Here is a 25,388-nt window from a genome sequence, read left to right as displayed (position 1 = left end):
TTCTTCTAACTTCAGTCTTTCAGGATTTAAGTACAAAAGCAAAATAAAAGTGGAAATCTTTTAGAAATTAGCTGTGCTTCCTGACTGGGTTGTATATAGTTTCTATTCTAAGCTATGCACACAGATCTTGCTTGTTGTTTGTCCAACAACCAAACATTCCCTTTCCCCCAAGCTGAATATTATGATTCTCTCTTAGATGGATAACAGTAGTTTGCACCTGTTCTCTAGAAACCAGAAAAACACTTCAAAGGCACAGAGTAATCCTTCCAACAGCCCTCCAGGCTGACATTACCACTTCATAAATGAGGAAGTGCTGTTAGTGGAGAAGGCAGATTAACTGAATCAAGATTAGCTGGTAGGAAGTAGTATAGGAACCTTTCTTTGGACTTGATAGCTGTTCCTCATTCTGTTGCATTAAATATATTTAAGATACACAATAATGAATTTTGCAGTATGTGTAGACACATCATACTGTCACCAGCAGCATGACAGTGTATTTATTGCACCCAAATACTCCCTTATGTCGCTTTGTAATCCATGACTTCTCTCCCATCTCACTATCCACAAGCAACTATTCATTTACTTTCTGTACATTATATTTGATTTGCATTTTCTAGAATTTTGTTTGAGTGGAATCATACAGTATATGCTTTTTGTTGTGTTTCTGGCCAGTGTTATTCACCATAATTATTTTGAGATTCATTGACAACTGGAACTCTCAACTTGCCATCCATATATCTTTTTTGGTGGTGCCTGTTCAAATTTTTTGTCCACTTGGTGATGGGGAGTCTTAATTGTCTTATTATTGAATTGTAACAATGCTTCATATATCATATATCATAATCTTTGTCAGATATATTTTATAAATATTTTCTCCCAGTACATGCTTTTTCATAGCAATCTTTTGAAAAATTCCTGAGTCTGACAAACTATAGTTTGTTTATTTATTTATTTGTTGCATCGATCTTTTCTACTTGAGCAAATTGGGTAGTTTGTATTTTAAAGAATTTATTTGTTTGTCAGTGATCAAACATTGGCAAAAGGTTTTTTTAAATGAATATTTCCTTATTTCCCTTTCAATATCTGTATAATCTATAATGATACCTTCTCTTACTCTTGTTGATAATTTGTTTCTTACCTGTTCTTTTTACTCCTAACCTGTGTTTCTGGAGCTTTATCAATTTTAGTGATCATATCAAAAAACCAGTTTTTGTTTAATTGATTTTCTTCACTATCATTTTCTATTTTAGTGATTTCTACTCTAGTGCTTTTTTTTTTTTTAATTATCTGGGGTTTAATTTGCTATTCCTTTCTTGATTTCTTAAAATGAGAACTTAAGACTGTTGTTTGAGGACTTCCTTAATACCTGGTATATGTTATAGCAATAAATTTCCCTCTAATTGTTTCTTTAGCTGAGTAACGTGCATTTTGATATGCGCTATTTTCATTTTTATTTAGTTTGGAATATTTTCTATTTTTATTGTTTCATTCATAAGTTATTTAGAACGTATCCGAACAACAGAATATCTTTCTGTTGCTCATTTCTACTTTAACATCATTGTGGTCAGAAAATGTATTTTTTTCTGATTTGAACCCATCCAAAGTTTATGAACCTTGTTGACACAGAATATAGTCAAGATGCTAAACACTCCTTGTGCACTTGAAAAGAATATATGTTCTGCTGCTGTCAAATGGGATGTTTATAAATGTTAAGTGCATTTAATTGGTAGTCATACTGTTTTAAGTCTATAGCCTTATGTATTTTCCATTTGTTAGTGTCTGTTCTATTAATATTCATATTAATATAACAAGCACAGGTTTCTCTTGATGTTAGCATTGTATATCTTTAACTATCTGTTTCAGGCTACATTGTTGTTCTCCTGCCTCCCTTCCCACCCCTACCAAATTCATTGTTGAAGCCTAACACTCCCCAAGATGATGGTGTTTGGAAACAAGGCCTGTAAGGAAGTAATTAAGGTTAAATGAGGCCATAGAGTGGGCCCCTAATCCAATAGGGCAGATGAACTAAAAGAGGTTAGAGACAGCAGGACATTGTGTGTGTGTGTGTGTAAAATAGGTCTTTAGTGGACTAAATTTATATTTTTCTCTCCTGGTTTTTATGTTACCATTGTATATTTTACTTCAACCTGTGTTTTAAATCCTACTATATGTTGTTCTTTTTATTTAAATGATTGATTATGTTTTAAACAGATTTTTAAATATAAGAAGTCATTTATACATATTTACATTCATATTTGCCATCATCAGTGTTGTTTGTTGCTTTGTGCATATCCAGATTTCTATCTAGTATTCATTCCTCTTTGCCCAAAGACTAAATGTTTTTGTAGTCTATTGATGATGACTTCTGTCAGCCTGTGTATGCTCTGAAAAGTTATTTGCCTTCCTGTTTGAAAGTTATTTTTACCAGATATAGCATTGTAGGTTGATACAGCTTTATTCTTTCATTTCTGTGAGTTGCTCCACTGCCTTTTGGCTTGCTTGGTTTACAGTGTCACGTCTACTGTGGTATTAGTTAGCTTTCCACTGCTGTGACAAAATACCTGAGCAAAACAATTTAAAAGGAAGAAAGACTTATTTTGGTTTATGGTTTCAGAAGAAATCAATCCAAGGTGATTTGGCCCTTTTATTTCTGGGCCTGTGGTGAGGCCTTACATCAAGGTGGAGGGGTGTGGCAGAGCAAAGTTCCTCACCTCGTGATGGCCTGTAGCAGAGAAAGAGAAGAGATCTGGGACAAGATGTAGCCTTCAAAGGCGTGCCCCCCCCCCCCCCCCCGGTGGCCCATTTCTTCCAAAGAGGCCCCACCTCCTAATGGCCTATTCAGATGTGAACTCATCAGTGGGTTAACCCACTGTTAGTTGGTTAGCTCACCTGTCCACTCATTTCTGTATACCCTGACTCTGACCTTTTGCCATATTGGGGATTGAGCCTTCAACACAATGAGCCTTTAGGGCGGCACATTTCATATCCTAACTTAGCACCTGTCATTCATGTATGTGTCCTTCTGTATGTAATTTGTTCTTTTGTTCCTGGCTATTTATCATTAATTTTGAATAGTTTAATCATGATGTGCCTTGGTGTAGTTTTCTTCCCTTATATCTTGTGTTTGAGGTTCTTTGAGTTTCTTGGGTCTACAAATTTACAGTTTTCATCAAAAATGGAAGTTTTGGGGGTATGATAGTTTTCAAATATTTTTATGCCCCATCTGCCTTTCAGAACTTTACATGTATGTTATATGATTATATTTTCTAATTACATATAATTATAAATAATCATATAATTATGAAGATATAACCACATGTCTATTAGAGTATATCAGGCTATTGTCTATATCTAAGCGTAGTTTTCCAGTGGTGTGTTTTTAGTCTTTTTTATTTCTGTGCTTCATTTTGGACAGCTTTTAACAAGATTAACAGTCTTCAAGTTCATTCTTCTGCAGTGTACAATTTGCAATTAATTTCCTCCATTGTATTTTTTGCCAGACACTATACTTCCCCTCTAGTTGTTCAATTCAGTTTTTCTTGTATCTCCCACCTTTCTAGTTACTATGGTTTAGATCTAGAATGTCCCCCCAAATTTTCAAATATGTGGAAGATGGTAGGATCGTAAGGTGCTGTATTCATCCGTAGATTTGTTCATTTATTCATTCGCTTCAGTAGCTGAATGTGGTGTGAGGAGTGGGGTCTGGCTGGAGGTATGCCATTTGGGATATTGTTTGCATTCATGAATCCAAGTACCACGCTATTTGACATACCCATTAAAAGGAAGAAAGATATATTTTGGCTTGCAATTTCAGTGGTTTTAGTTCATGGATAACTGATGCTATTGCTTTTGACCTAAGGTGGGATAGGATCATCATGACAGAAAAAACAGAGCAAAAGAAAACTGCTCACCCCATGGCAGCCAGGGAGCAATGCCAGGGCGAGAAAGCCAGAGAAGAAAGAATCAGAGACAAGATACAACTTTGTAGGGCACACCCCAGTGACCTACGTCCTCCTACTATGCTTCAACTTCTAAATACCTCCTTCAGCTATGAACTCATCAGTGATGAATTTATAGTTAATACTCTCACAATCTATTCTTCTCTCCAGGCATCTCTTGTCTGTTAATCCAGGACTGCCATAGTACTGAAGCTTATTCTCTAACTTCATTTTACATACCAGTTGTAGTATACCTAACTGGTTTAATATTCTTGTCTTCTAATTTTGCCTCTGGGTTATTGTTACTGTTGATTTTTGTATTTTTTTTTTCTTGATCTCTTTTTTAGGATATAAAAGTCCTGGGAAATAATTTGGTATTTTTGAGGCCTGCTTTTAAACTGTTAGGCAAGATCAGACTAGTCTGTAGTCTATGGCTAATTTTACATTATTAGAGCAATACTTTCCTCAGTGCTCCACCTGGTGCACTGTGAATTAATGAGTTTTTTGTGCCATAACTGGTGGGAGTACATACTATTCTGGCCCTCAGAGAGCTCTGGGGACTGTTCCCCCTACTTCTTTGGGTAGTCCCTTTCTGCAACCCTTGTTGATGTCTTCACATGCGTGTGCTAACAGCATGAAGACTGGCAGGGCCCCCTGCTAGTCTTGGTGCAGTGCTGTCCTCTGGTACTCTTTCCTGCAGGCTCTGGTTGTGTGAGTCTGCCTGGATTCCCAGCTCTGGATCCTCCCTGCTCTGAGTCCAGGAGCTCTCCTGGTAGTCAGACTTACAGATGTGTTGCCCTTTCTGAGTTAATTATCCTGTGCTGTCTTATGTTAGGTGTCTGAAAACCATTGTATGTATGTATACATACACACACACACACACACACGGGTTTTTTTTTGTTGTTGTTGTTTACTTTTCCTTACTTATTTTGAGGGAAGGAAACATCAACCTAATCTCCATTATTCCATTTTAACCCAAGGAAGTCCAACAGTCTAACTTATTTTTACATACAAGCAATCTTCCGTTTGCCTTCCAAATTTTTTTTATTATACATTTTAACTATAGTTCTTATTCTTTATTACTGATGATTATTCTTTAATATAACATAATTAACTTCTAGGTTTTGTTATACTAAGCAACTTTGCTATATCATGTATTAGTCATCCGTCAGGTTTCATTGCAATAACAGTACTAAAATCTCAAGGACTTGCAATGGCAAATGTTTATTTTTCACTCATGGCACATCCATCACTGGCCATTGGAAAAAGTATGCTCTATATCTTATTTATTTTAGGACTTAGGCTGAAGGAGCAGTGCTTAATGGGACATGTCTCTCTTATGGCAGAGGGAAAAAGACTGCATAATACCATAAATCTTACAACTTTTCCTTTGAGTATGCATATGTTACACCCACATTTTATCAGCTGTGGCAGGCACATGGCAAGCATGAGGTCTAGTGAGAGGTGTGTTGTGCACAGTGATGTGTTGGCTCGTATATGATCATGAAAACTTACTGTGCGTGTCCCTTCCCAGCACATTTAGGGATATCATGTTGGTAAGCTGAAATTAGCTATGTTTAGTGCTATGATTTGACGAGTATGTTAAAAGGTCCATGTGTTAAAGCCTTCATTCTCAGGCTGCTGCTATTTAATTTGAAGATGGTTAGGAATCCTAATGAAAGATCGTAGCTTATTAGGGCCATACGCTTGCTGAGGTCTGTAGGACCCCAATCTTTTCTTTTCTTTTCTTTTTTTTGCCCAGCCTCTTCTTTCTTCCTGCTTACACATATAAGCAGTTGTGCTCCACCACTTGCTCCCTGCCTTTGCCATCGGCCATCACCACCCCTACAAAGGCCTCCCAAAATAGGACTAAGAATGGGCTAGAACCTCCAAAATGGTGAGCTACATAAACCTTTTTTGTAAATTAATATTCTCAGGTATTTCACAGTAGTGACAGAAAGCTAACTAATATATTAATCTCACTGTCTGATTCATAGAACTCTTGGGTCCTGTAAAGTAATCTCATACTTTGAGAACTCTAAAGAAAGTGAATTTTATCATGTATCCTATAACCAAAGCAAAAAATTCTTATATGGTAATATTTAAATTTCTTGCCAAGATTTTTTTTTTTCCTTGTTAGGGATTGAATCTAAGACTACACACATGGTAGGCAAGCACTCTACCACTGAGCCATATCTCCAGCTCTAGTTTATATTTCTTTTTTCTCATTAAAGATTTGTTTATTCAAGTCTCTGAAAGCATTCTACAATGGAAACATTAGGTGCTTTTATATTGTGCTATGGACTGCACAGTACTGCCATACTGTTTTCAGAAGACTTGAAATGCCACTGATAGTTTAAAAACTGTACACCGGATAGAAAACCAAGGAAGATAATTTAATGTTTCATCCGATTCAGAAGTGCTCCACTTGACAAATGACTGTTACATGATGGTATCCAAGAAACAGTTGGTGACAGATAAATTCAGAAATGCTCTCCCCAAAGTGGTTGCTTCTTTAGAAGGTTTCGGGTCACAGCCTAACTCTTGATCCAGGAAACATGGGTCTTCCAGGTTCCATGTGTCCAGGATGCTCTAACAATCATTTTTCTGTGCTGTTATTAGAGGGTCCTTTGGACTGGACAGGGAAACAGGTGGGAGGTGTTCACTATCAGTCATAGTGGATGGCAGTGTGAAAGATGATCCAGATGACCATGAACAAAGCACAAGAAGTCATAAATCCTTCTGTGAGTTTCCACATGCAACCATATTCTTCCTGATCAATCTGTAGATAGTTGCTGAAGTGGAGGTACAGGACTCCTGCATTGATCAGGCAGAATCCTGCTGTTCCCAAGAAATTTTGCAGTGGCAAAACTCCCCAAATGGCATCCAGGACCACAGCGATGATCGGGCACAATGAATAAAAATTCATTGTTGTCCCCCCAGGCCATGTCACTCCACAGCACCTTGCTTCAAACAGAGACTGAAGGCGCCGTTGGCCAGCTGTGGTGGAGGCGGCTCCTCCTTCCTCATCCTCCCGTTGTGCCACCCAGGCAGGGCCTGGGGTGTGTAGGCCAAGCCAAAGGGATTCGGGGAACGGGATGCGGCATACAGTGCACTGGGCAGCAGCAGCAACATACCCTCATCTTACCGTTTAAAACATTTCTTAGTGTCTCCTTTGGCCAGGAGCAAATACACTTTATTTTCCATCTTCTCTATATTATTTTCTGCCCCCTCTCAGGATAGCCTTATTCACGGAATAGATTCAGTTATAAGCCATATAAATTTAATGATTCTTTCAGATTTTCCCCCACCTCTAACCTAATTTCTTAGACTTTAGACCCGTTTAGATCCTAGTGGACATCACTGCCATGTCCCAAAGACTCCTCAGGTTCAGTTGGAACTTGGCCCACCACTTTTTTAAGAGTAACTTTATTAAACCAAAAATTTGCACATCTCACAATCCACAGACTTAAAATATAAGCCTCAACAGAGCTTATCGCCTTGACAGAGCTGTACATCCTTAATCATGATCAAACATAGTTTGTTTTTGCTCACCCAAAGTAAAACACTCTATGTACAGGCCATCATATCAGTACCTTCCACCAAATCCAGGCAACCGCTAATGCATTTTCCTACCTCATCGATTTTCATTCTGAGGATTTTTTTTTCTTCAAAATAGACCATGCTTTTAACAACAACAAAGATTTTTCTTTTCTTTTTTTTTTTTTTTTTGTATCAAGGATTGAACTCACAACCTCATACTTACCAGGCGGGAGCTGATGCTGCTGAGCTAAATCCCCAGCCCTAACAAAGATCTTAACATATCCAAATCTGCAAAGAGAACTTCTACACCATATTAAAGCAAAACCAGAGACACCTAGACTACATCACTCTTTTTTCTTCTTCTCTCTTTCCTATTACATTTTTCATTTGAGAAATACGATGTACAAGCCTGTGTATCTGATTTACTTCACTTAACATTATAGTCTCCAGGTGAATGCATTTTCCTGTGAATGCCTCAAGCAAGTTTATCTTTCTTAAAGCCAAAGTAATATTCCATTGTGTATAGATACCACATTTTCTTTATCCATCCCTCTGTTAATGGGCGTATAGGCTGACTCCAAGATTTAGCTATTTTGAATTGTGCTGCTATGAGAACTCAGTTCCTTTCAATCCTTGTCTCCTATTACTTTGCCTGTTTCCTACCTCTAATATTGTTTCCGTCATCCTACATCCCCACCGTACTGTTCAGCTCTATAGTAAATGTACGTAACACTCCAAATCATCTGGCTTCATATTTTCCTGCTACTTGCTTGCTCTTTATACTCTGGCAGTGCCACGGACCACTTCTCTAAATATTCCTTGATGCTTCATGTCCTTGTGTGTGCTGTTGTTTCCTTCTGCTTCAAATACACTCTTCTCTTTACCTGTCTGAGAAAAACATCCCACTGAAGCTCAGTTGAGGCCTCCCTAAGTCACATATAGTCAGTCAACCAGTTCTTCTTTTGTTCTTACTCTACTTTGTATATACTCATATACTCATCTTTTCTCACTGTGTCCATTGTCTGCATGCTGTGTGCCGTGTGGACCAAGTTCCTCAGAATCAGTGAGCTGTGCCTTGTCTGTGTCCCTGACTTAATATCTGGCACCTGTTAAGTATCTCATAAATATTTGATGAAAGTACAAATGAGCAAAGAAAATCATATTTGGAACCCATGTTCATTGCAGAAGTTTTTGTGTGATAAAGAAGAATAAGCTAATTAAAACTACAACAGGAGACATTTCCCCGCATCAGAAAGCTTACGTGAGCAGATAGGGAGCAGTAGATGACCCCCCAGACATATCCCACAGGCATTCAGTTTTCTGGAGACTTGCATCCACATTGGTCCTGGCATGATCGACAACCTGATGAACCCAGACAAGACTAAGATAAACTACTTGTCCTCCAGTAGAATAAATATTTCAAATAAAGTCAACCCAAGAAAGTTAGGCCAAACAGCTATTGATTGCTAAAAGCCTGAACTTAAACCTAATGAATATTCCAAAGTTCACCTCCATGCAACTTGGCTAAATGGTGATCAATATGCAATTACTGCCCCCTTTAAACGTGTCTTAGACTGGCTACCTGAAGAAAGGTTTTACTTTTAAAACTCTTTTGTTTCTTGAATTTGCTTAGGTAAGGGAAAAATTGACATGGCTAAACCTCAGCCCTTTGCTTTTAGTATTTCAGTCGACTGTTATTTGTGAGATGGTTTCCTCAATGTATGCTGAATGGCAATTGAATATGCCCTGTTCCGTGACTGTCATTCATTTCAGGAGGCTTTTCCTGAGTGACTAAGCAGGGCAGATATTGTATCTCAGTTTCCTGATTTCTGCTTACTTGATTATCCACACTAATCATAACCATTGCACGTTTAAGCTTGTCAAGTAGGATGCTGCAGTCCAGCTGTAGTGAAAACAAATATATTATTTGCCTAGTTTCCTGTTTGAATTTCATCTTTATATAAAAATAATATAAATCCTCTGCTGAATTTGTAACCTTGTTTTGTCTGCTTCTGATAGTTAATACTTCATATTTCTCTCAAGTATGTCTTTTTCATATTGCCACCACAGTCACAGCCTTTTGTCATTTCTTACACAGTTGCCAAAGTGTCCTAATTGTCCTCTCTGCCTCAGACTTTGTCTCTCCAGCCCCTTCGTCTCATTGCTGCCAACGTAAGCCTTCTAAAATGTGTCCCTCTGGGGCCTTCCCTTGCCTAAACCTCTGACATTTCTCAGTATCTGTAGGATGGAGCACAGTTCCCTAAGAGCTGCTCTAGGGCCTGATGTGACAGTGCTCTTGCACATCTGTCCTTATTCACAGCTACCTGTCATCCCCACCCAGCTTCCCATGCTTTGCACATGTTGTGTATCTACCGCATAACTGTAGCTGCTCTCCCTAGTCTGCCTGGCACATACTCATGCTCCAGATTCAGTTCGGGTGTCTCTTGTTATTTGACACTTTCACTGGCTTCTCCCAGATAATTAATTATCTCTACTGTTCACCTGCTTGGACTTAGTTTCTGTTGCTTCACACTTTTAAAATATTTTTACATATCCATCCTTAAATTATTTAAAGACAGGGACCTTATAATTCCTAGCAGCTAGTATGGTACCAGTTACATAAAGATAAATGCTTAGTACTAGCCTTTTTCTTATTCTCAAAGTCGGTATTTAAGTTGAAGGTCATTTGTGATATCTGTGGATTGTTTTGATTAATTCATAGCAAGTAGAATAAAAGTAGCACTATTCATAATACACTCTACTTTTTCTTGACACTTACCACTATTAAATACTTTAATTTCCCTTTGTCTTCTGCAGTAAAAGTATAAGCTATAGGAGGCCTCTTATTTCTCATAGGAGACATAACTAGTAAATATTTATAGATTGAATAATTCATGAGGGTAAATAATATGCTGCCTTATACTTTTCCCCAATTATTCCATATTAATTTGGTCTCTCAAAATAGATTTACAGTGTTTTGGAGCAGAAACATGCCTGTTTTGTTTTGTGTCTACCACAGTGCTAAGTAAGTGCTTAGTAACATTATATACTCACTTGGCTGATTGATTTACCATCAATATCAAAACAGGAAAAAACTGAATTGGTCCTCTGTATCTCAGAGTGTTAAAAAAAAAATAATGTAAGGTTATAGAAAAGTATACTCTTACTATGATTTGGATCTTAAATATTTCCCCAAAGGTCCATGTTAAAGGACCTTGGTTGCTTTAAAGATCTGTCATGTTCCTGGAATCTTTTAAGAAACAAGACCTTTGAAGACCTTTCCTTCTCTCACTGGGGACCTGCCCTACATCCCAAATCTCCCAAACAAGTATATGGTGAAGGCTTAAATAAGTGAGATAAGTGGTATGATTTTAGAGCTCCAGGAGGATCAAAACCATCTACAGAGTTTGGAGACTCTGGTGCCTAAGATGGGGAATGCTTCTGGGCAGCCTATATTTATTATTTTTTTTGAAAGAACACAGGAAACTGAACAGCGCTTGGGAGTGGTTCAAGGACTTTGTAAGTAACAAACTACAGTAACAAGAAGCATCTTAGAAGATGTCCATGTTGCATTTCACTTCGGGGATGAAATCCCTGTGGCTACAGTTTTTATTTAGTTAATCGTAGTGGGAGCCAGGTGTCCTCAGCCATTATCTTGTCTTGCTCCAGCCATGCAGCAGTCCTGCATGTGTGTTCAATTTCCAGTTTCAATGGCTCCTGACATTATCTTTGCTTCCTGGCCTCTACCAGGTGAGCAGCTTTATTATCATACTTTCTCACCATGATGAGCCATCCTGCTCAGACCTAAAACTATTGGTCTAAGTGACCATGGACTAAAACCTCTGAAATCATGTGTCCTCATAAGTCATTTCAGGTGTTTTGTTGCCATAATGGAAAACGAACACAAATCCCAAGAGAAGTATCTGGAGGAACACTAGGCAGTGATAGGATTATTCTATCACCTTTGACTTCAAAATGGAAATCACCTTTGTTTTTTTTTTTTTTTTTCTTAAAAATAGTTTGATCTTTCCAATTTAAAAAGTGCTACATGTTCAGTATGGGAAAATGAATGATGCTGAAAAGTACAGAGAATGATAAATGCAGAAAAGCTTTTGACAAAATCCAGCACTTTCATATACTGGCATACACTCATTCTTCAGACTCAGTTTAGGTGTCACTTGTCATAATACTTTCATGACAGAATTCCCCAACAGAGAATAGAAAGGAATTTTTCAACTATTGATTAAGAGCACCTACATAAAACCTATAGCTAACCTCATACTTAATATTTTGCCAGCTAATCTTAATTGTCAGTTTGACTGGGCTAAGAGACTCCTGGGTTGTAAGGCGCCCTGCCTTGTCCTTGTTGCCCAAAATTGCTTTTGTTATTTTAGGTCTCTTCTGGTTCCAAATGAATTTTAGGATTGTTTTCACCAATTATGTGAGATAGGCTGTTGGATTTTGATTGAGATTCCATCAAATCTGAATAACAATTTTGGAAGTATTGGTCACTTTCACTATATTGGTTTTGCTCAAGAACCAGGGATATCTTTTCATTTTCTGATACCCTCATTGATCTCGTTTTTCAGAGTACTATAGTTTTCAGAATAAAGGTCTTTTACTTCCTCAGCTAGATTGATTCCTAAGTATTTCATTTTTATGTACATAAATGCTGTTGATTTTCAAGGGCTGACTTTGTATCCAGCTATGCTACTGAATTTAGTTATTAAATCTAGAAGTCTCTTGGAGTTTTGGGGTCTTATATGTAGAGTATCATGTCTTCTGCAAATAATTTAATTTCTTCCTCTTCTTATCCTTGTTTCTTTTCTTTCTTTCTCTTGTCTAATTGCTCTGGCTAATGTTTCCAGAGCTACATTGACTAAAGTGGTGACGGTGGACATCTTTTGTTCCTGAGTATACAATGAATGAAAGCTTTCAGTTTTTGCCCATTTAATCTGATGTTGGTGTTCATTTGTCATAGATCAGTTTTATCAGATTGAGATGAAGTCCATCTGTTCCAATTTTCTGTAGAGTTTTTATCATGAATAGGTATTGGACTTTGTCAAGTCCTTTATCTATATCTATTGAGATGATCATATGGTTTTTAACCTTGGCCTCTTTCAGTGATATGTTACATTTCTTGATTTGTGTGTGTTGAACCATCTCTGGATCCCTGGGATGAATCCTACTTGGTTGTGGTATATAATCTTATTGATGATTTGCTACATTATGTTTGTCAGCATTTTATTGAGGGTCTTTCAGTATATGTTCATCAGGAAGATTGACTTGTAGTTCTCTTTTTTGGTTGGATCCTTCTCTGGTTTTGCTATCAGAGTAATTCTTGCTTCCAGGAATGAATTTGGAAGTATTGCTTCCCTTTCAATTTTATTTATTAAAGAGTTTGAGAAGTAGTGACATTAGGTCTTCTCTAAATTTCTTGTAAAATTCAGCAGTGCCTGGGCTTATCATCAGGGTCTGGGCTTATCTTTGTTGATCGTTTTTAAATTGCATCTTCAATTTCACTGACTGATACTGGTTTATTTAGAATTTTTATGTCCTCTTGATTCAGCCTTGGAATTCATATGTATCCAGAAATCTGTCCATTTCTTCTGTGGTTTTCATCTTTTAGAATACAGCTCTCTAAAATAGGTATTGATGATCTTGATTTCTGCAGGATCTGTTGTGAATTCACCCTTTTCATTCCTAATTACATGGATTTGAGTTCTTTCTTTCTTTTTTTCTTTCTTTTGATTAGGTTGGCTAAAGGTTGGTCAATTTAATTTAATCTTTCAAAGAACCAACTCATTGATTCATTAATTCTTTGTATTGTTTTCTTAATCTTTATTGCATTAATTTCTGCTCTACTGTTTATAATTTTCTCCCTCATATGAGCTTTGGGCTTGACTTGCTGTTTTTTTCCTAGAAGTTTGACGTTCAATATTAGATTGTTTGTTTGACTTCCCTCTGTTTTTCTGACGAGAATTCACCACTATAAATTTCCTTCTTAAGACTGCTTTTATTGCATTCTGTGAGTTCTGATGTATTGTATTAGCATTAACATTTAATTGCAGAAACTGTCTTAATTTTTTGTTTCATCTGTGATCCATTGGTTATTCAGGAAACTGTTAATTTAATTTCCATGTGTTTATGAAGTTCTTGTGGTTTCTTTTGCTATTGATTTCCCATTTCATTGCACTGTGGTCTGATAATATGCATAGGATAATGTCAGTTCCTTTGCATTTATTTAAGCTATGAGTTAGTATGTGGTTCTTATTTTAGAGCATGTCCCCTGCACAGCTGAAAGAATGTGTATTCTGATGTTGTGGGGTCAAGCACTGTAAATAAGTCTGTTTCTTCAGAAATTTGGTTCAGCTCTGATATTTGTTGATTTTTTTTTTGTCTGATCTGTCTATTTTTAACAGTGGGGTATTGAGATCCCCCATTACAATTATATTAGTGCTTATTTGATTTTTCACGTCCACTAATGTTTATTTGCTATATTTGGGTACACTGGTATTTGATACATATATATTAATGATTGTTATCTTTTCCTCTTGGATCATTCCCTCTACAAGGATATTGTGACCTTCTTTGTCTCTCTTAATTAATCTTGGCTTGAAATTCACTTTGTCTGCAAATAGAATAGCTACCCCTGCTTTTTTCCAGGTTCCTGTTACATGGAATATTATTTTTCTGCTTTGACTTTCGGTTTGTGAAATTTTTTTGAATTAAATGTGTTACATATAGGCAGCATAGTGTTGGATATTGCTTCTTGATCCATTCTGCCAGTTTATTTCTTTTGTTTGGTGAACTGAGATCATTAACATTGATAGTTATAACTGATACCTGTTGACTTAATCTTGTCATGTTGTTTTCCTGTTGTTGCTTCCCTTTTCCTCATTCTGTTTAGTTGCTTGGCTTGCCTGGTGGTATACCAGGAAGGACAACTGAGTTAGAACAATGATGTCACCTTGGGGAAAGCAGTACATTTAGCATTAACAACAGCATCAAACACAACCTAGAAAATGACAAACTGGTAACTACTAATTTGCCTTCTCTAACTGTGTGAATTAGACTTGTAGTTTTTTGTTTTTGTTTTTGTTTTTTAAAGCAAAATCTAAAAGGAGGCCAGGAGTATAGCTCAGTGGCACAGCACCTGCCTGGCAAGCACAAGGTTCTGAGTTTGAGTCCTAGTACCAACCAACCAACCAACCAACCAACCAAATAAATAAATAAGTAAATAAATAAATAAATAAATAAAATGAACTAGAAAAGTGTATACAGTAAATAAGCCCTCAATATAGCAATTTTACCCTCAGGGAAGAAGATTTAAATGAGGTTGGGGAAAAGTAAAGAACTAGAAAAAGAGGTAGCAATTGAGAAGCAAGATTAGAGGACAAAGGAAGATTACACAAATTTTGGGAATCTGGTGAAGAAGATAGGAGGGAAAGAAAAAGGAAGAAGTAAAAATAAGAATAGAATAAAGTATCAACAACAAAAAGATGAAACCATGTTCACACTCATGTAAAAACAAGAACAAACAGAAAACAAGACAAAACAAAATCAAGTAAAAGGGAAAAAAAGAAAATAAAAACAATGTCCACTTGAAGGCATATCTTTGCTGTCACTAGTGGACAGTGTGAGCAGACAGAGTCCAGATCTGCGTTGATTGATCCCAGTAGGCCAGCCCTAGCTTTATGGTGGGTTAGTGGATAATCTCAGCAAGCCTGCACCTTCAGTTCCACCAAAGTTCAGGCTGGTTTCTGGCTGCAACTCAGTTTTTTAAGCTTGTAACTCTACATCTGCCTCCTGCAGGCTTGAACTCTGTGACCTCCTGCTCAGTTGAACTTGGCAACCTCACCTTGACACTGGGAGCTGCTAGGTAGAACCAGCCCACAGCCATTCTGAGTTCTGAGCTCAGTTGGCCCATCTCTAAGATGGCTACTGGCCAGTCCCCATCTCCTAGGGGTTGTCTGAACCTAAATAACTCACCAACCACTGCAGCCCACGGCATCCACTGCTCTATTCCACTGGTGTATTTCTCCATGGAAGCCACTGAGGCCACATAGTGAGTCCCAGCTCAAGGAGAAAGTGTTGCCTGCCGTCTCTTGTTGAAGTCTGTCTCTTTGCTCTCCCTTTGGGCTTCAGTTCTCACTTTACATCCTTGCTGGGTTTTGGGGACCTACTTCCTTCCTTCTCTTCTTCACATTGCTATGTTCCCACATCTGAATGCCAAATCTCAGAGACACTGTAGCCCTGCTGCTCACCACTCCTCCATCTTCCTAGAAGTTGAGACTGCTGAAGAGGTGATTGGATCAGTTGTATTTCTGTGTATTTGCAATGAACAGTTCAAAATAAAACTAAGGAAGTAGTTTCTTTTTTTTTTTTTTTTTTTGGTCTTTTTCATTTTTATCGGTACCAGGGATCGAACTCACGACTGCCTGCTTGCAAGGCAGGTGCTTATGCCGCTGAGCTAAATCCCTAGCCCCAGGAAGTAGTTTCATTAATAGCAGGATCAAGAATAAAATACTTAACAAAAGAAGTACAAATTTTATATTCTGAAATCTATGAAATATTGTTGAAAGAAGTAAAAGAAGATCTAAGTAAATGGAAAACATCCTTTGCTCATAAATGGGAAAAGAATGTTACTGAGATGGAGTACCTCCACAGTGATATAGAGATCTAACATAGTGCCTACCACCAGCCTAGCTGACTTCACTTTAGAAATTGGCAAGGTGGTTCTGAAATGTATGTGAAATTATAAGGAACCCAGAACAGTCAAACAATCTTTAAAAAGAACAAAGAGAAAGAATCACACTTTCTAAACTTACTACAAAGCAGTGGTGATCAAGACAGTGTGATACTGGTATAAGCATAGACATATAAGTCATTGGAATGTTACTGAGAATCCAGAAGTAAAGCCACATGTCTTTGGTCGGATGCTTCTCAATAAGAGGGCCAAGACCATTGAATGAGGAAATAGTGGGTGTTCAACAAATGATAACGAAACAACTTCATATCTGTATGCAAAGAATGAAGTTGAAGCCTTTCCTCATGTGTAAAAATTAACTCAAACTGGATGAGAGGCTAAATAAACTAATAAATTCTTAGAAAAAAAACAGGGGTAAATCTTTACAACATTAGATATGGTAATGATTTCTTAGATATGGCAACTAAATTGAACTTCAGAAATTGTGCTTCAATATTATTATCATGAAAGTGAAAAAGATAATCCCCTAAGAGGAAATGTTTCCAAATCATATTCAGAATATATGAAAAACTCATAACTATAACGACTGTAACACAATTTTCAAATGGGCAAAGCATCTGAATGGACATTTCTCCAAAGAAGGTATCCAAATAGCTAATAAGTACATGAGACAGTACTTGATGTTATTAGTTATGAGAAATACAAATCAATATAGTAATGAGATATCACTTCATACCCACTAGGATGATGAGAACCAAAAACCCAGGTAAGTGTTAGCAAGGAATAGAGAAATGAGATGGGAAAGTAAAAGGATGCATCTACAGTGGTTCCTGAAAAGGTTATATGATAAGAGTTACCATATGCCCTGGCATTTGTACTGTTAGGTACTTGTACTTTTAGGCATTTGTACTTTTTATTTGAAAGAAATTAAAACATATTTCTCCATAAGAATTTTTATATGAATGTTTTTTGCAACATTATTCATAATATTAAAAAGATAAAAGCAACCCAGATGTCCACGAACAGATAAAATGTACAGACAAATTGTGGCATATCTACAGTGGATTCTTCAGCTGTGTAGAAGAATGAAGTACCAGTGCATACTACAATTTGGATGAACTTTGAAAACATATCAAGTGAAAGAACCTGCACATATTGTATGATACCATTTATTTGAAATGTCTAGAACAGACAAATCTATACAGACAGAACATAGGTCAGTGATTGCTTAGAACTATCCCTAGTTATGGTGAGTATGTGATTGGAGATGAAAGCTAAAGAAAAGAGTATATCGTTTCTTTTCAAGGTAATGAAAATGTTCTATGTTGATTGTGGTGACTGATACTATATTAATCAATTTCCCATCACTGGGACAGAATGCTCACAACTTAAAGGAGAAATTTACTTCGGCTCACGGTTTCAGTGTGTTCAGTCTACAATCGGCTGGCTCCAAGGCAGAATTAGCATGGTGGAAGAGCATGGCATAATGAAAGCTCATCCCATAGCTACGAGGGAAGCAGAGAGAGAGGAGAGAAGTCAGGGTCAGAAACACACCCTTGTGGGTCACACCCCCAGTGAGCCACCTCCTCAAATTGGGCTGTACCTCTTAACAGCACACCTTGCTGTGAACTCGTTAATTAACTGATCCATTAATACGTGTAGTGTCCCATTGATTTAGTCACCTTCCAAATACCTCACTTCTGAACATATGAGATTGGGGGGGTATTTTAGATCTAAACCATAAAGTTACCTATACTTGTGAATATAGTAAAATTCATTGAGCTGTACATTTTAAATATGCATAAGAATCATATTATATGTGAGTTATATCTTGTTAAAACTTTTATAAAGAAAAAGGAATAATCATATTATTCATAGTATGAATCACATGGTATGTGAGTTATATCTTGTAATAAAGCTGTTAAAGAAGGAATAATATCAAGTTACATCTTGATAAAGTTTTTAAAATGAAGGGAAAGGAGTAATAAACCACCTATAATCATATAACTTATAATATTTCCTAGCATTTTGATCTGTTTTTTCCTATTTTTTAATGGCATTTTTCACTTAATTGTAATAATGTTTCATAATAAATTTTGAATATTAGTTTTGTGTTTATCATTCTAACTGCATTTATTCATCCTATTACCGACTATCCTAATAGTTATCAAGTGTGTGATATTCCATTTAGATTGATCATAATGTAACCATTTAAGCTGTTATCTTTTCTTTCCTGCAACCCATTATAATGAGCACTGCAGTAAAAACACTTATTTTTTAACACTGAAACTTACACACACATACATACTGGAGGTACAGCCCTATGAAATGCCTGAAAAGAAGTGTCTTTCGTTCACAGGGAAAAGAAGATTTCACGGAGCAGTGCCCTGAAAGTGTTGGACCATGCCATGATCGGACCAGAGGGCACAGACAATTGCCATAAGTTCGTTGATATTCTCGGCTTACGGACCATCTTTCCTCTCTTTATGAAATCTCCCAGGAAGATCAAGAAAGTGGGAACTACCGAGAAGGAGCACGAAGGTAGGGTTCATAGGCAGAGGTAGCCTAATTTAGGAGCTTTAGGAGAACTAGCGCAATGATACTTTGAAACATTCTGGTCTGCATTTGGGGCATAGACTCTTGATAGGGAGAGCCCTTCCCTTTTCTTTTTATCTTCTGATTTTCCATACATGGCAAAGCAACCCAGAGGCCCCAAGTCACCCATGCCCTTTGCTGCCCCTGTCCCCTGCTTGTTGAGATCTGGTGGTTTCATTTCCTTCCGACCTGTTAATAAGTCTGTGTGCGAGGGTTTTGTTTTCTTCACTGTAATTTGTAGCAAGGTGTCTTTCTGATGGAGGGCCCTTTTGAAAAGAGTAATGAGGTGGCAGCACATGTCACCTCCGGAATGGTGCTTTCATGTATTTCCGTATTAAAGTATGATTCAGCCAACATCAGGAACTGCCGAAATAAACTATTTACAGCCCAGGTTCCCCTTTTTATGTTTCTCCTCCCTGATGGTGCACACTCCCAACAAAATGCTGCCATGAATTGCGACACTATAACCAGAGTAGTTACTGCTAGGCCAATCTCTTCCTGCTATTGTCTAGTGGCCTGCGTCCCTCCCCTCAATAAATAGCCACAGTGTAATCTGGAAGGCCAGGGATTTATGAGCATTGACAGCTCCTCTGGAGGCTAGCAGACACTTGCACCAGGGAATTTACATGGTTGGATGGTTATTTTAAAGCGTGGAGCGGGGGGGGGGGGGGGGGGGGGGAGTTGGAGGAATGAAAAGGTAGTGTGTGAGAGGGAGAGGAGAACCCAAGATGTTTGGTGAACTAATTTGCTTATCTTGTCAAAAGCAACATTTGCTTCATGGTTTGGATGAGTTTTTTAAAGAGATTAAGACAAAACAGGAGGTAACAAAGCAGATCAGAACAAAGTTTTTTTGTTTGTTTAACAGTGATTAATAGAATTTACATAAGAATCTACATTATATTTTTATTCCTTACCCTCCTAAAAGTGTAAGAACTCCTGTATGTTCTCAGATTGACTTGGCTTTGTCTCTTCCAATTTGGAGTGCCTGGAGGGAAGGTGGTGTGACCTGTGTTTGGAGGTCACTTCCAGTGATAACTGCTCTGATCAAATCAGCTCTGGAGATAGCAGAAAGCCTGACAGAGGCAGGGAGAAATAGCTGCGTGGATACTGTAGCCTGGAGATCTGAGACCAAGTAGTTACTTTAGTTTAACTTAAATCAGGTAGTGACCAAACACTGTCTCTAAACACATTAACCCTACTGCTGGCTTCTTTTTCTTTCCCTTGTATAAATTTACCAAAAAAGGCAGTGGGTGGGACAGGAGGTAAAAGTTTGCAACTAGTAATTATTCCAGTGCTACAGACCTGCCATGCCTGACTTTGCTACATTATGTGCTGTTAGGCTTCACAACCTACAGAGTAGATGATAGTATCCTTGTTTTCTCAGATAAGGAAATCAGCTGAGAAAGGAACTGTTTTAGTTACTTTTTTCATTGCTGAGACACCAAATGCTCAAAGTTAAGCTAGGAAAGATTTATTTAGCTCACAATTTGTAGAGGTTTCAGTCCATTATCAGCTGGCTCCAGACAGAGGAGCACATGGCAGAGGTGCAACAGTTCTTGACTGCAGAAGACAGCAAAAGCAACACCTAAGAACTAGAGAAAAAAAGAGAGACAAGAATCTCTCTCATATTGTATACCGGCTACTCACCCTAGGGCAGGTACAGCACTCACACCCATAATTCCAACATTGGACCTTGAATTGATCACAAACTCGAGATTTAGCTGCCTCTGAAAATCTCTGCCCCTCCCCATACCTGCATGAGGATATCTAGGCACAAACCATAACAGGAACCAAACTGTGATTCTACAGCTAACCAATGTGTGACTTTTGACTCTTAACTTCATTGTACTGTATTTTTCTTCCTGGCTTGTAAAATGAGGCAATAAGACTAGCAAACTGGAAGCTCTGATGCCTACAACATCAGATTCTGAGGCCCTGGACATACTAGTCAGAGTTGCTCCAGAATCCAGGAGGTTCCCCCAGGCTGTGCAGCCCTGATGGCTTTTGAGAGATGTGATGCTACATCCTGAGTGTGCCTGATGAGGGTGTGAAGGAAAACAGCCCTTTGCCAGCTCTCACTCTGTGTGCATGTGTGCACTCTAGTAAGAAGAAGTGACAGACTCAGTGAGCATCTGTTTTCCTTCTGAAAAATGTGCCCGGTGGCGGGCTGGTAACAGTACATTTGCTTTAGAGTACCCACATTAGGAATTTGATAACATTATATTAGTGAGGGCAATGGCTTGGTAAGACAGCTCCTAGAAGGCATGTTTGGGCTGTAATGGCTGCTGAAGATGAGCTCTGCATCCTGAAGATACCAGCACCCAGGAGCAAAAGGGAACCTCAAGGAGAAAGCACAGCCATATACTTCCTACCACCCTTGCCAGCTGTTGCTACTGCAGGCACAATGGCAGGGTAGGGTAAGAATGGAGACAGAGCAGGACCCGGCACCTTGGCTTGTCTTCTAGGTAGCCCCGTGCTAACAGCTGCTCTCTATGTGTTGGCCCTTCTGTTGTGAGTGTACCAGGTATGAATGCAAAGCCAAAGCACAGTAGCCTCCAGCCATTAGAAGTATTTGCCACCATATCAGTTCATCCTAGGCTCCCAGTGTGCTCTCTCCTTGTCCCCAGTGATTTTCCCTGACCTGGCTGGCTGGCTTCCTGTTAGTCATCTCTCAGTCCTTACTTTAATGTCACCTTCTCAAGGAAACATATCATGCACCCTAAACTAGAATAGGACCTCTACTAAATGTTGTTCCTAGGACTTCGTCTTTAGCACTTTGGTTTGTAGAACCAGTGGTCTTGTTACCTCTGGCCCCTACTGCCCATCACTTTGCTTACCATGTGAGAACTGCACATTAAATGATTATTGATGGCATAAATGAGCAGCTACTTCTCTGAAAGACAGTTCATTGAGGACAACTTGGGATGGGCTCTCCCCAGAACCACATAAGGCTAAAGTTAACACAGTTGACTGCATTTCTTATTGATCGTTGTCAATCATACCTTGAGTAACTGATCTTTCACTCAGATTGTTTAGAAACAAAAGTGAGTGGGTTTCTATCCATGTTTGACTTTGTCATATTGGTTTGATGTTCACAGCAGGAGCTCTTCCTTATAGCCATGCCCTTAGGAACCCTGTAGTGCACAGAATTTCCTTATAGGTAAGGCCTCTACCACCTCTAATTAAGTACAGTGTACTAGGAGTCAGTTCCCCAGTCCAGAAGGCCTACACTTTTTTCTTTCTAACCAAGCGTCAGCACCGTGTTATGCGCTCTAGTTGGCTACTTTTAAGTTCATTATGGTCCAGTCGTGGCCCCTTTCTCCTCTCAGGACCTGTTCCACACTCCTACAATAGCTGTGTAGCCTGTGATACAGATGAATCTACTTTTGATCAACTCGTAATCTTAGGCAAATTCCTAAACTCTATAAGCCTCAGTTAGATATTCCACCTGTAAAATAGGGTAGTGTCTACCACCCAGAGTGGTTGTGAAGGTCAGGTAAAATGACATACAGTACTTGTCACTTGTTATTAATTGGCTTCATGAGGCCAGGCACAAGAAGTATAAAAAGTGGTAAGTACCAAACAAATTGTTTTGGCTGAAAAGAGTAGCAAGTGGTGAGGCAGCGAAACCCAACAAGTTCTGCACTGCATGTTGAGTAACAAACAAGTACAGGGAAAAATTTTCATGGAAAGATTTGTTAACTACCAAGTTTTGCACCAGGTTATAACTGCGTACAGTTGGCCCTCTGAATCAGTCGTTTTTGTGTGAATGGGCTGTGGATTGAAAAGCAGTCAGCAAAAGAAGAATTGTGCCTGTACTGAACATGAGCAGATTCTTTTTGTCATTATTCTCTAAGCAACACAGTATAGCACCTATTTATATAGCATTTACATTGTGTTAGGTATCAGAAGTCATCCAGAGGTAATTTTAAAGTATAGAGACGATGTCCAATGCTCATATACATACACTCTGTGCAGGCTAGAATTTATCAGTGTCTGTTGCCTCATGACTTGCTAGCCTTTTCAGTCAAAACAATTCGTTTGGTAATTATCATTTTTGGTACTTCTCACACCTCCCAGAACCAATTAACAAGTACCAGGGTACCACTGTAGGCACTTTTAAGATGTGTTAGTTCTTAGTGTTTGTATGTCTAGTACTGGGAATTGAATGCTAGACCTTCGTACTGAGCTTCATCTCTAGCCCTTTTTTATTTAGTGAAACAGAATCTCACTAAATTACCTATGCTAGACTTGAACTTGTGATCTCCTGCCTCAACTGCCTTTGATGCTGGGATTACAGGTATGTGCTGCCACATTAGGCTGATGTTAATTCTTTCCTCTAGCAAAGCTCTTCAGTTCTGCCAGCCATACATACTCATCCTTCTTAGAGGTCATAGGGAAGGCTTGATTGTGGGAGGGCTGGGCAAGGCCTGATTGCTCCACTATAACTGTGTTAGGTACAAAAAAGTGGGCAAACGCCTCCCTGATGTGACTATCAGTAGTCATGCCATGCTAAGTAGCAGGGTGCCATAAAACAATTCTATTCCCAAAGCCGACAAAAGGGGTCCAGAGAAGAGAATTTCTAGAATAAGGTGACTCTAGAGAGGAGGCAAAAAGCAAAAACCACCTTTATAACCTAGAATTGCTAATAATTTAGTCCTTTTTTGCGATTGGGGTGGTGAAGGAAAAGAATTATTGTAATTGAAATCCATTCAGGTTTGCATAATAAAACCTTCAGAAATAGATCAGAGGAGGCACTTGGCTTGGGGGATGGGTTGGAAAGAAATAATATGCCCTTGGGTGCAGTAGCATGACTGCTGCCTCCTTGGTTTTATAAAGAATGGCGCAGCTTACATTGTCTCCTTGGTATTAAATTCTTCAGAATAGGAGGGAAGAAGAAAAGAGCTGGGATCCAGAAATGGCATCTGACCTTTACTTCCCATCTCTTTTTAAAATTCTTATTAAAATAGGCCCAATTTTCCTTGTATTGCCTCATTAGGTAGGTGAGTTATTGAGTTTGTAGCACTTGTAGTTAATTGCGCTGTTTTAACATGGTTCCCCTGGAGGCTGTTAGAGCTGCACGGGGGTGAGCTGCTGAGCGGTGTGTAGGTGTGTGGTGTGCAGGCTAGGATTTGCACACACTTCTGCCTTATCAGCAGTGACAGCAGTTGATAACAGGTCAGTGCTTTGAAGGATACTCTTCTGTCATTTGCAAAGAATTATGAGTGATTCCAGTGGACTCCGCAGTTGGGAAGCATATATTCTTTGTGCTTCTTGGACTCCTAACACAGTGAAGATGCAGGCCAGAGCTCCCATAACATACCAACATTTACAAGTGGGAAATGACAAAACCCTCCCTGCATCCAGAAAAAGAGGGAATTTTGTCAACACAGACACAAACATATTTCAGATCTCTAGTGTGATAATGATATTTGAGACCAAGTTTTATCAAGGTTCTTGCTACATTCAAAATATAGCAGAGACTTAATTCTGTGTAGACAGGGACTAGAATGGAGTGTTTGTCCTGGGAGGCTGCTCTTCCCAGGTTTCCTCTCCAGGTCACCTTCCTCTGCCACCTGGATTTTCACCTGGACCTGAGCTAGTGGAAAGAGGCAATAGAAAGCAAATTGAACATACATACTGGCCCGAGTATTCTCATCTACTCCTTACAGCTTTAACCTCTGTCTCTCTGCTGTGGACACCAGATCTTCAGCTTCAGTTTCTCTCCAAAGCTGTAGCTGCCACAGCTAATAACCAGCAGAAAACTGCACATGCATCTAAACTCAGCTTGTTCAAAAGTGTACTTATTCTTTCATTGCCCACCCGTCCCACTTTCCTGCTTATCCTGCCATGGTAAGTGGCACCATCTTCCATCACCACCTACAGCAAAAATCAACACCCTATGCTTAATTCTTAATATTCCCCATGTGTAACTGAAGTTAAGTCCTGTGAATTCTGGCTTATAAAAATCTCTTGATTCAGTCCCCTTCATTGCTGCTGTGTCTGCCCTTATCACCTGTCTGAACTTCCCCTGCACCCTTAATAATTCTTTCCACTGACCCAGTTTTCCCTGTCCTTTGAAAGTCTCAAAGTTACTACTCAGCTGAGAAAGACACTCAACCTTCAACAGATTTACAGTTTAATAAGGATGAGGGGAAACAGACATGGGAAAAAAGCAATTTTACAGGTATACCATTAAACTGTATGAGCAATTACAAAGACAAACCAGACAAGAGTGCTTCACTATTAAAGGGAACAGGAGAATAAGAACGCTTCAAAAAGAAGATGAAAGGCAGAGGATGACACAGGTTAAAACAGGATGCTGGAATTCCAGCCTTCCGGTTCATTTGTAATTACTACTAGATTCAGCATCTGCATGGGTAGCTTTACATATCTGATCATATTGGAGTCTTACAACAGCCCTATGAGGTCAGTATTACTTCTTATTCTGAAGGTGAGGGAAGTGTAAGCTTCAAAAAATTCATGACTTCAGATCATACATAGGGTAAGTGGCTGACTGGGGACTCAGATTCCCTCAGCTTTTGATCAGAAGTCTCACACTCATTTCACAAAGTCATTGCCATTAGTATTTGCTCTCACAG

At 38.6% G+C, this 25,388-nt stretch overlaps 1 protein-coding gene and 1 pseudogene across 3 annotated transcripts in view; one reads left to right on the top strand and one right to left on the bottom strand.

Annotated features, from left to right (window-relative positions):
* Ctnnbl1 (catenin beta like 1) overlaps nucleotides 1-25,388 on the top strand; it is a 159,421-nt gene that overhangs the window by 77,252 nt on the left and 56,781 nt on the right. For 2 of the 3 annotated variants that reach the window (XM_063248365.1, XM_063248368.1), the window contains 2 exons: nucleotides 5,701-5,835; nucleotides 18,551-18,732. In XM_063248365.1, coding sequence (XP_063104435.1) covers nucleotides 5,701-5,835; nucleotides 18,551-18,732 — 317 coding nt within the window. The remainder of the gene's footprint in view (nucleotides 1-5,700; nucleotides 5,836-18,550; nucleotides 18,733-25,388) is intronic. The other variant, XM_063248366.1, reaches the window with a different exon arrangement.
* LOC100729530 (GEL complex subunit OPTI-like) lies at nucleotides 6,607-7,073 on the bottom strand (annotated as a pseudogene).

Source organism: Cavia porcellus, unplaced genomic scaffold (assembly GCF_034190915.1).
Source record: "Cavia porcellus strain 051 isolate PalLab524CR breed Dunkin Hartley unplaced genomic scaffold, mCavPor4.1 scaffold_5, whole genome shotgun sequence".
Lineage (NCBI taxonomy): Eukaryota > Metazoa > Chordata > Mammalia > Rodentia > Caviidae > Cavia > Cavia porcellus.
Note: the sequence above shows the minus strand (reverse complement) of the source record. Positions and strands in the feature narration are given on the sequence as shown.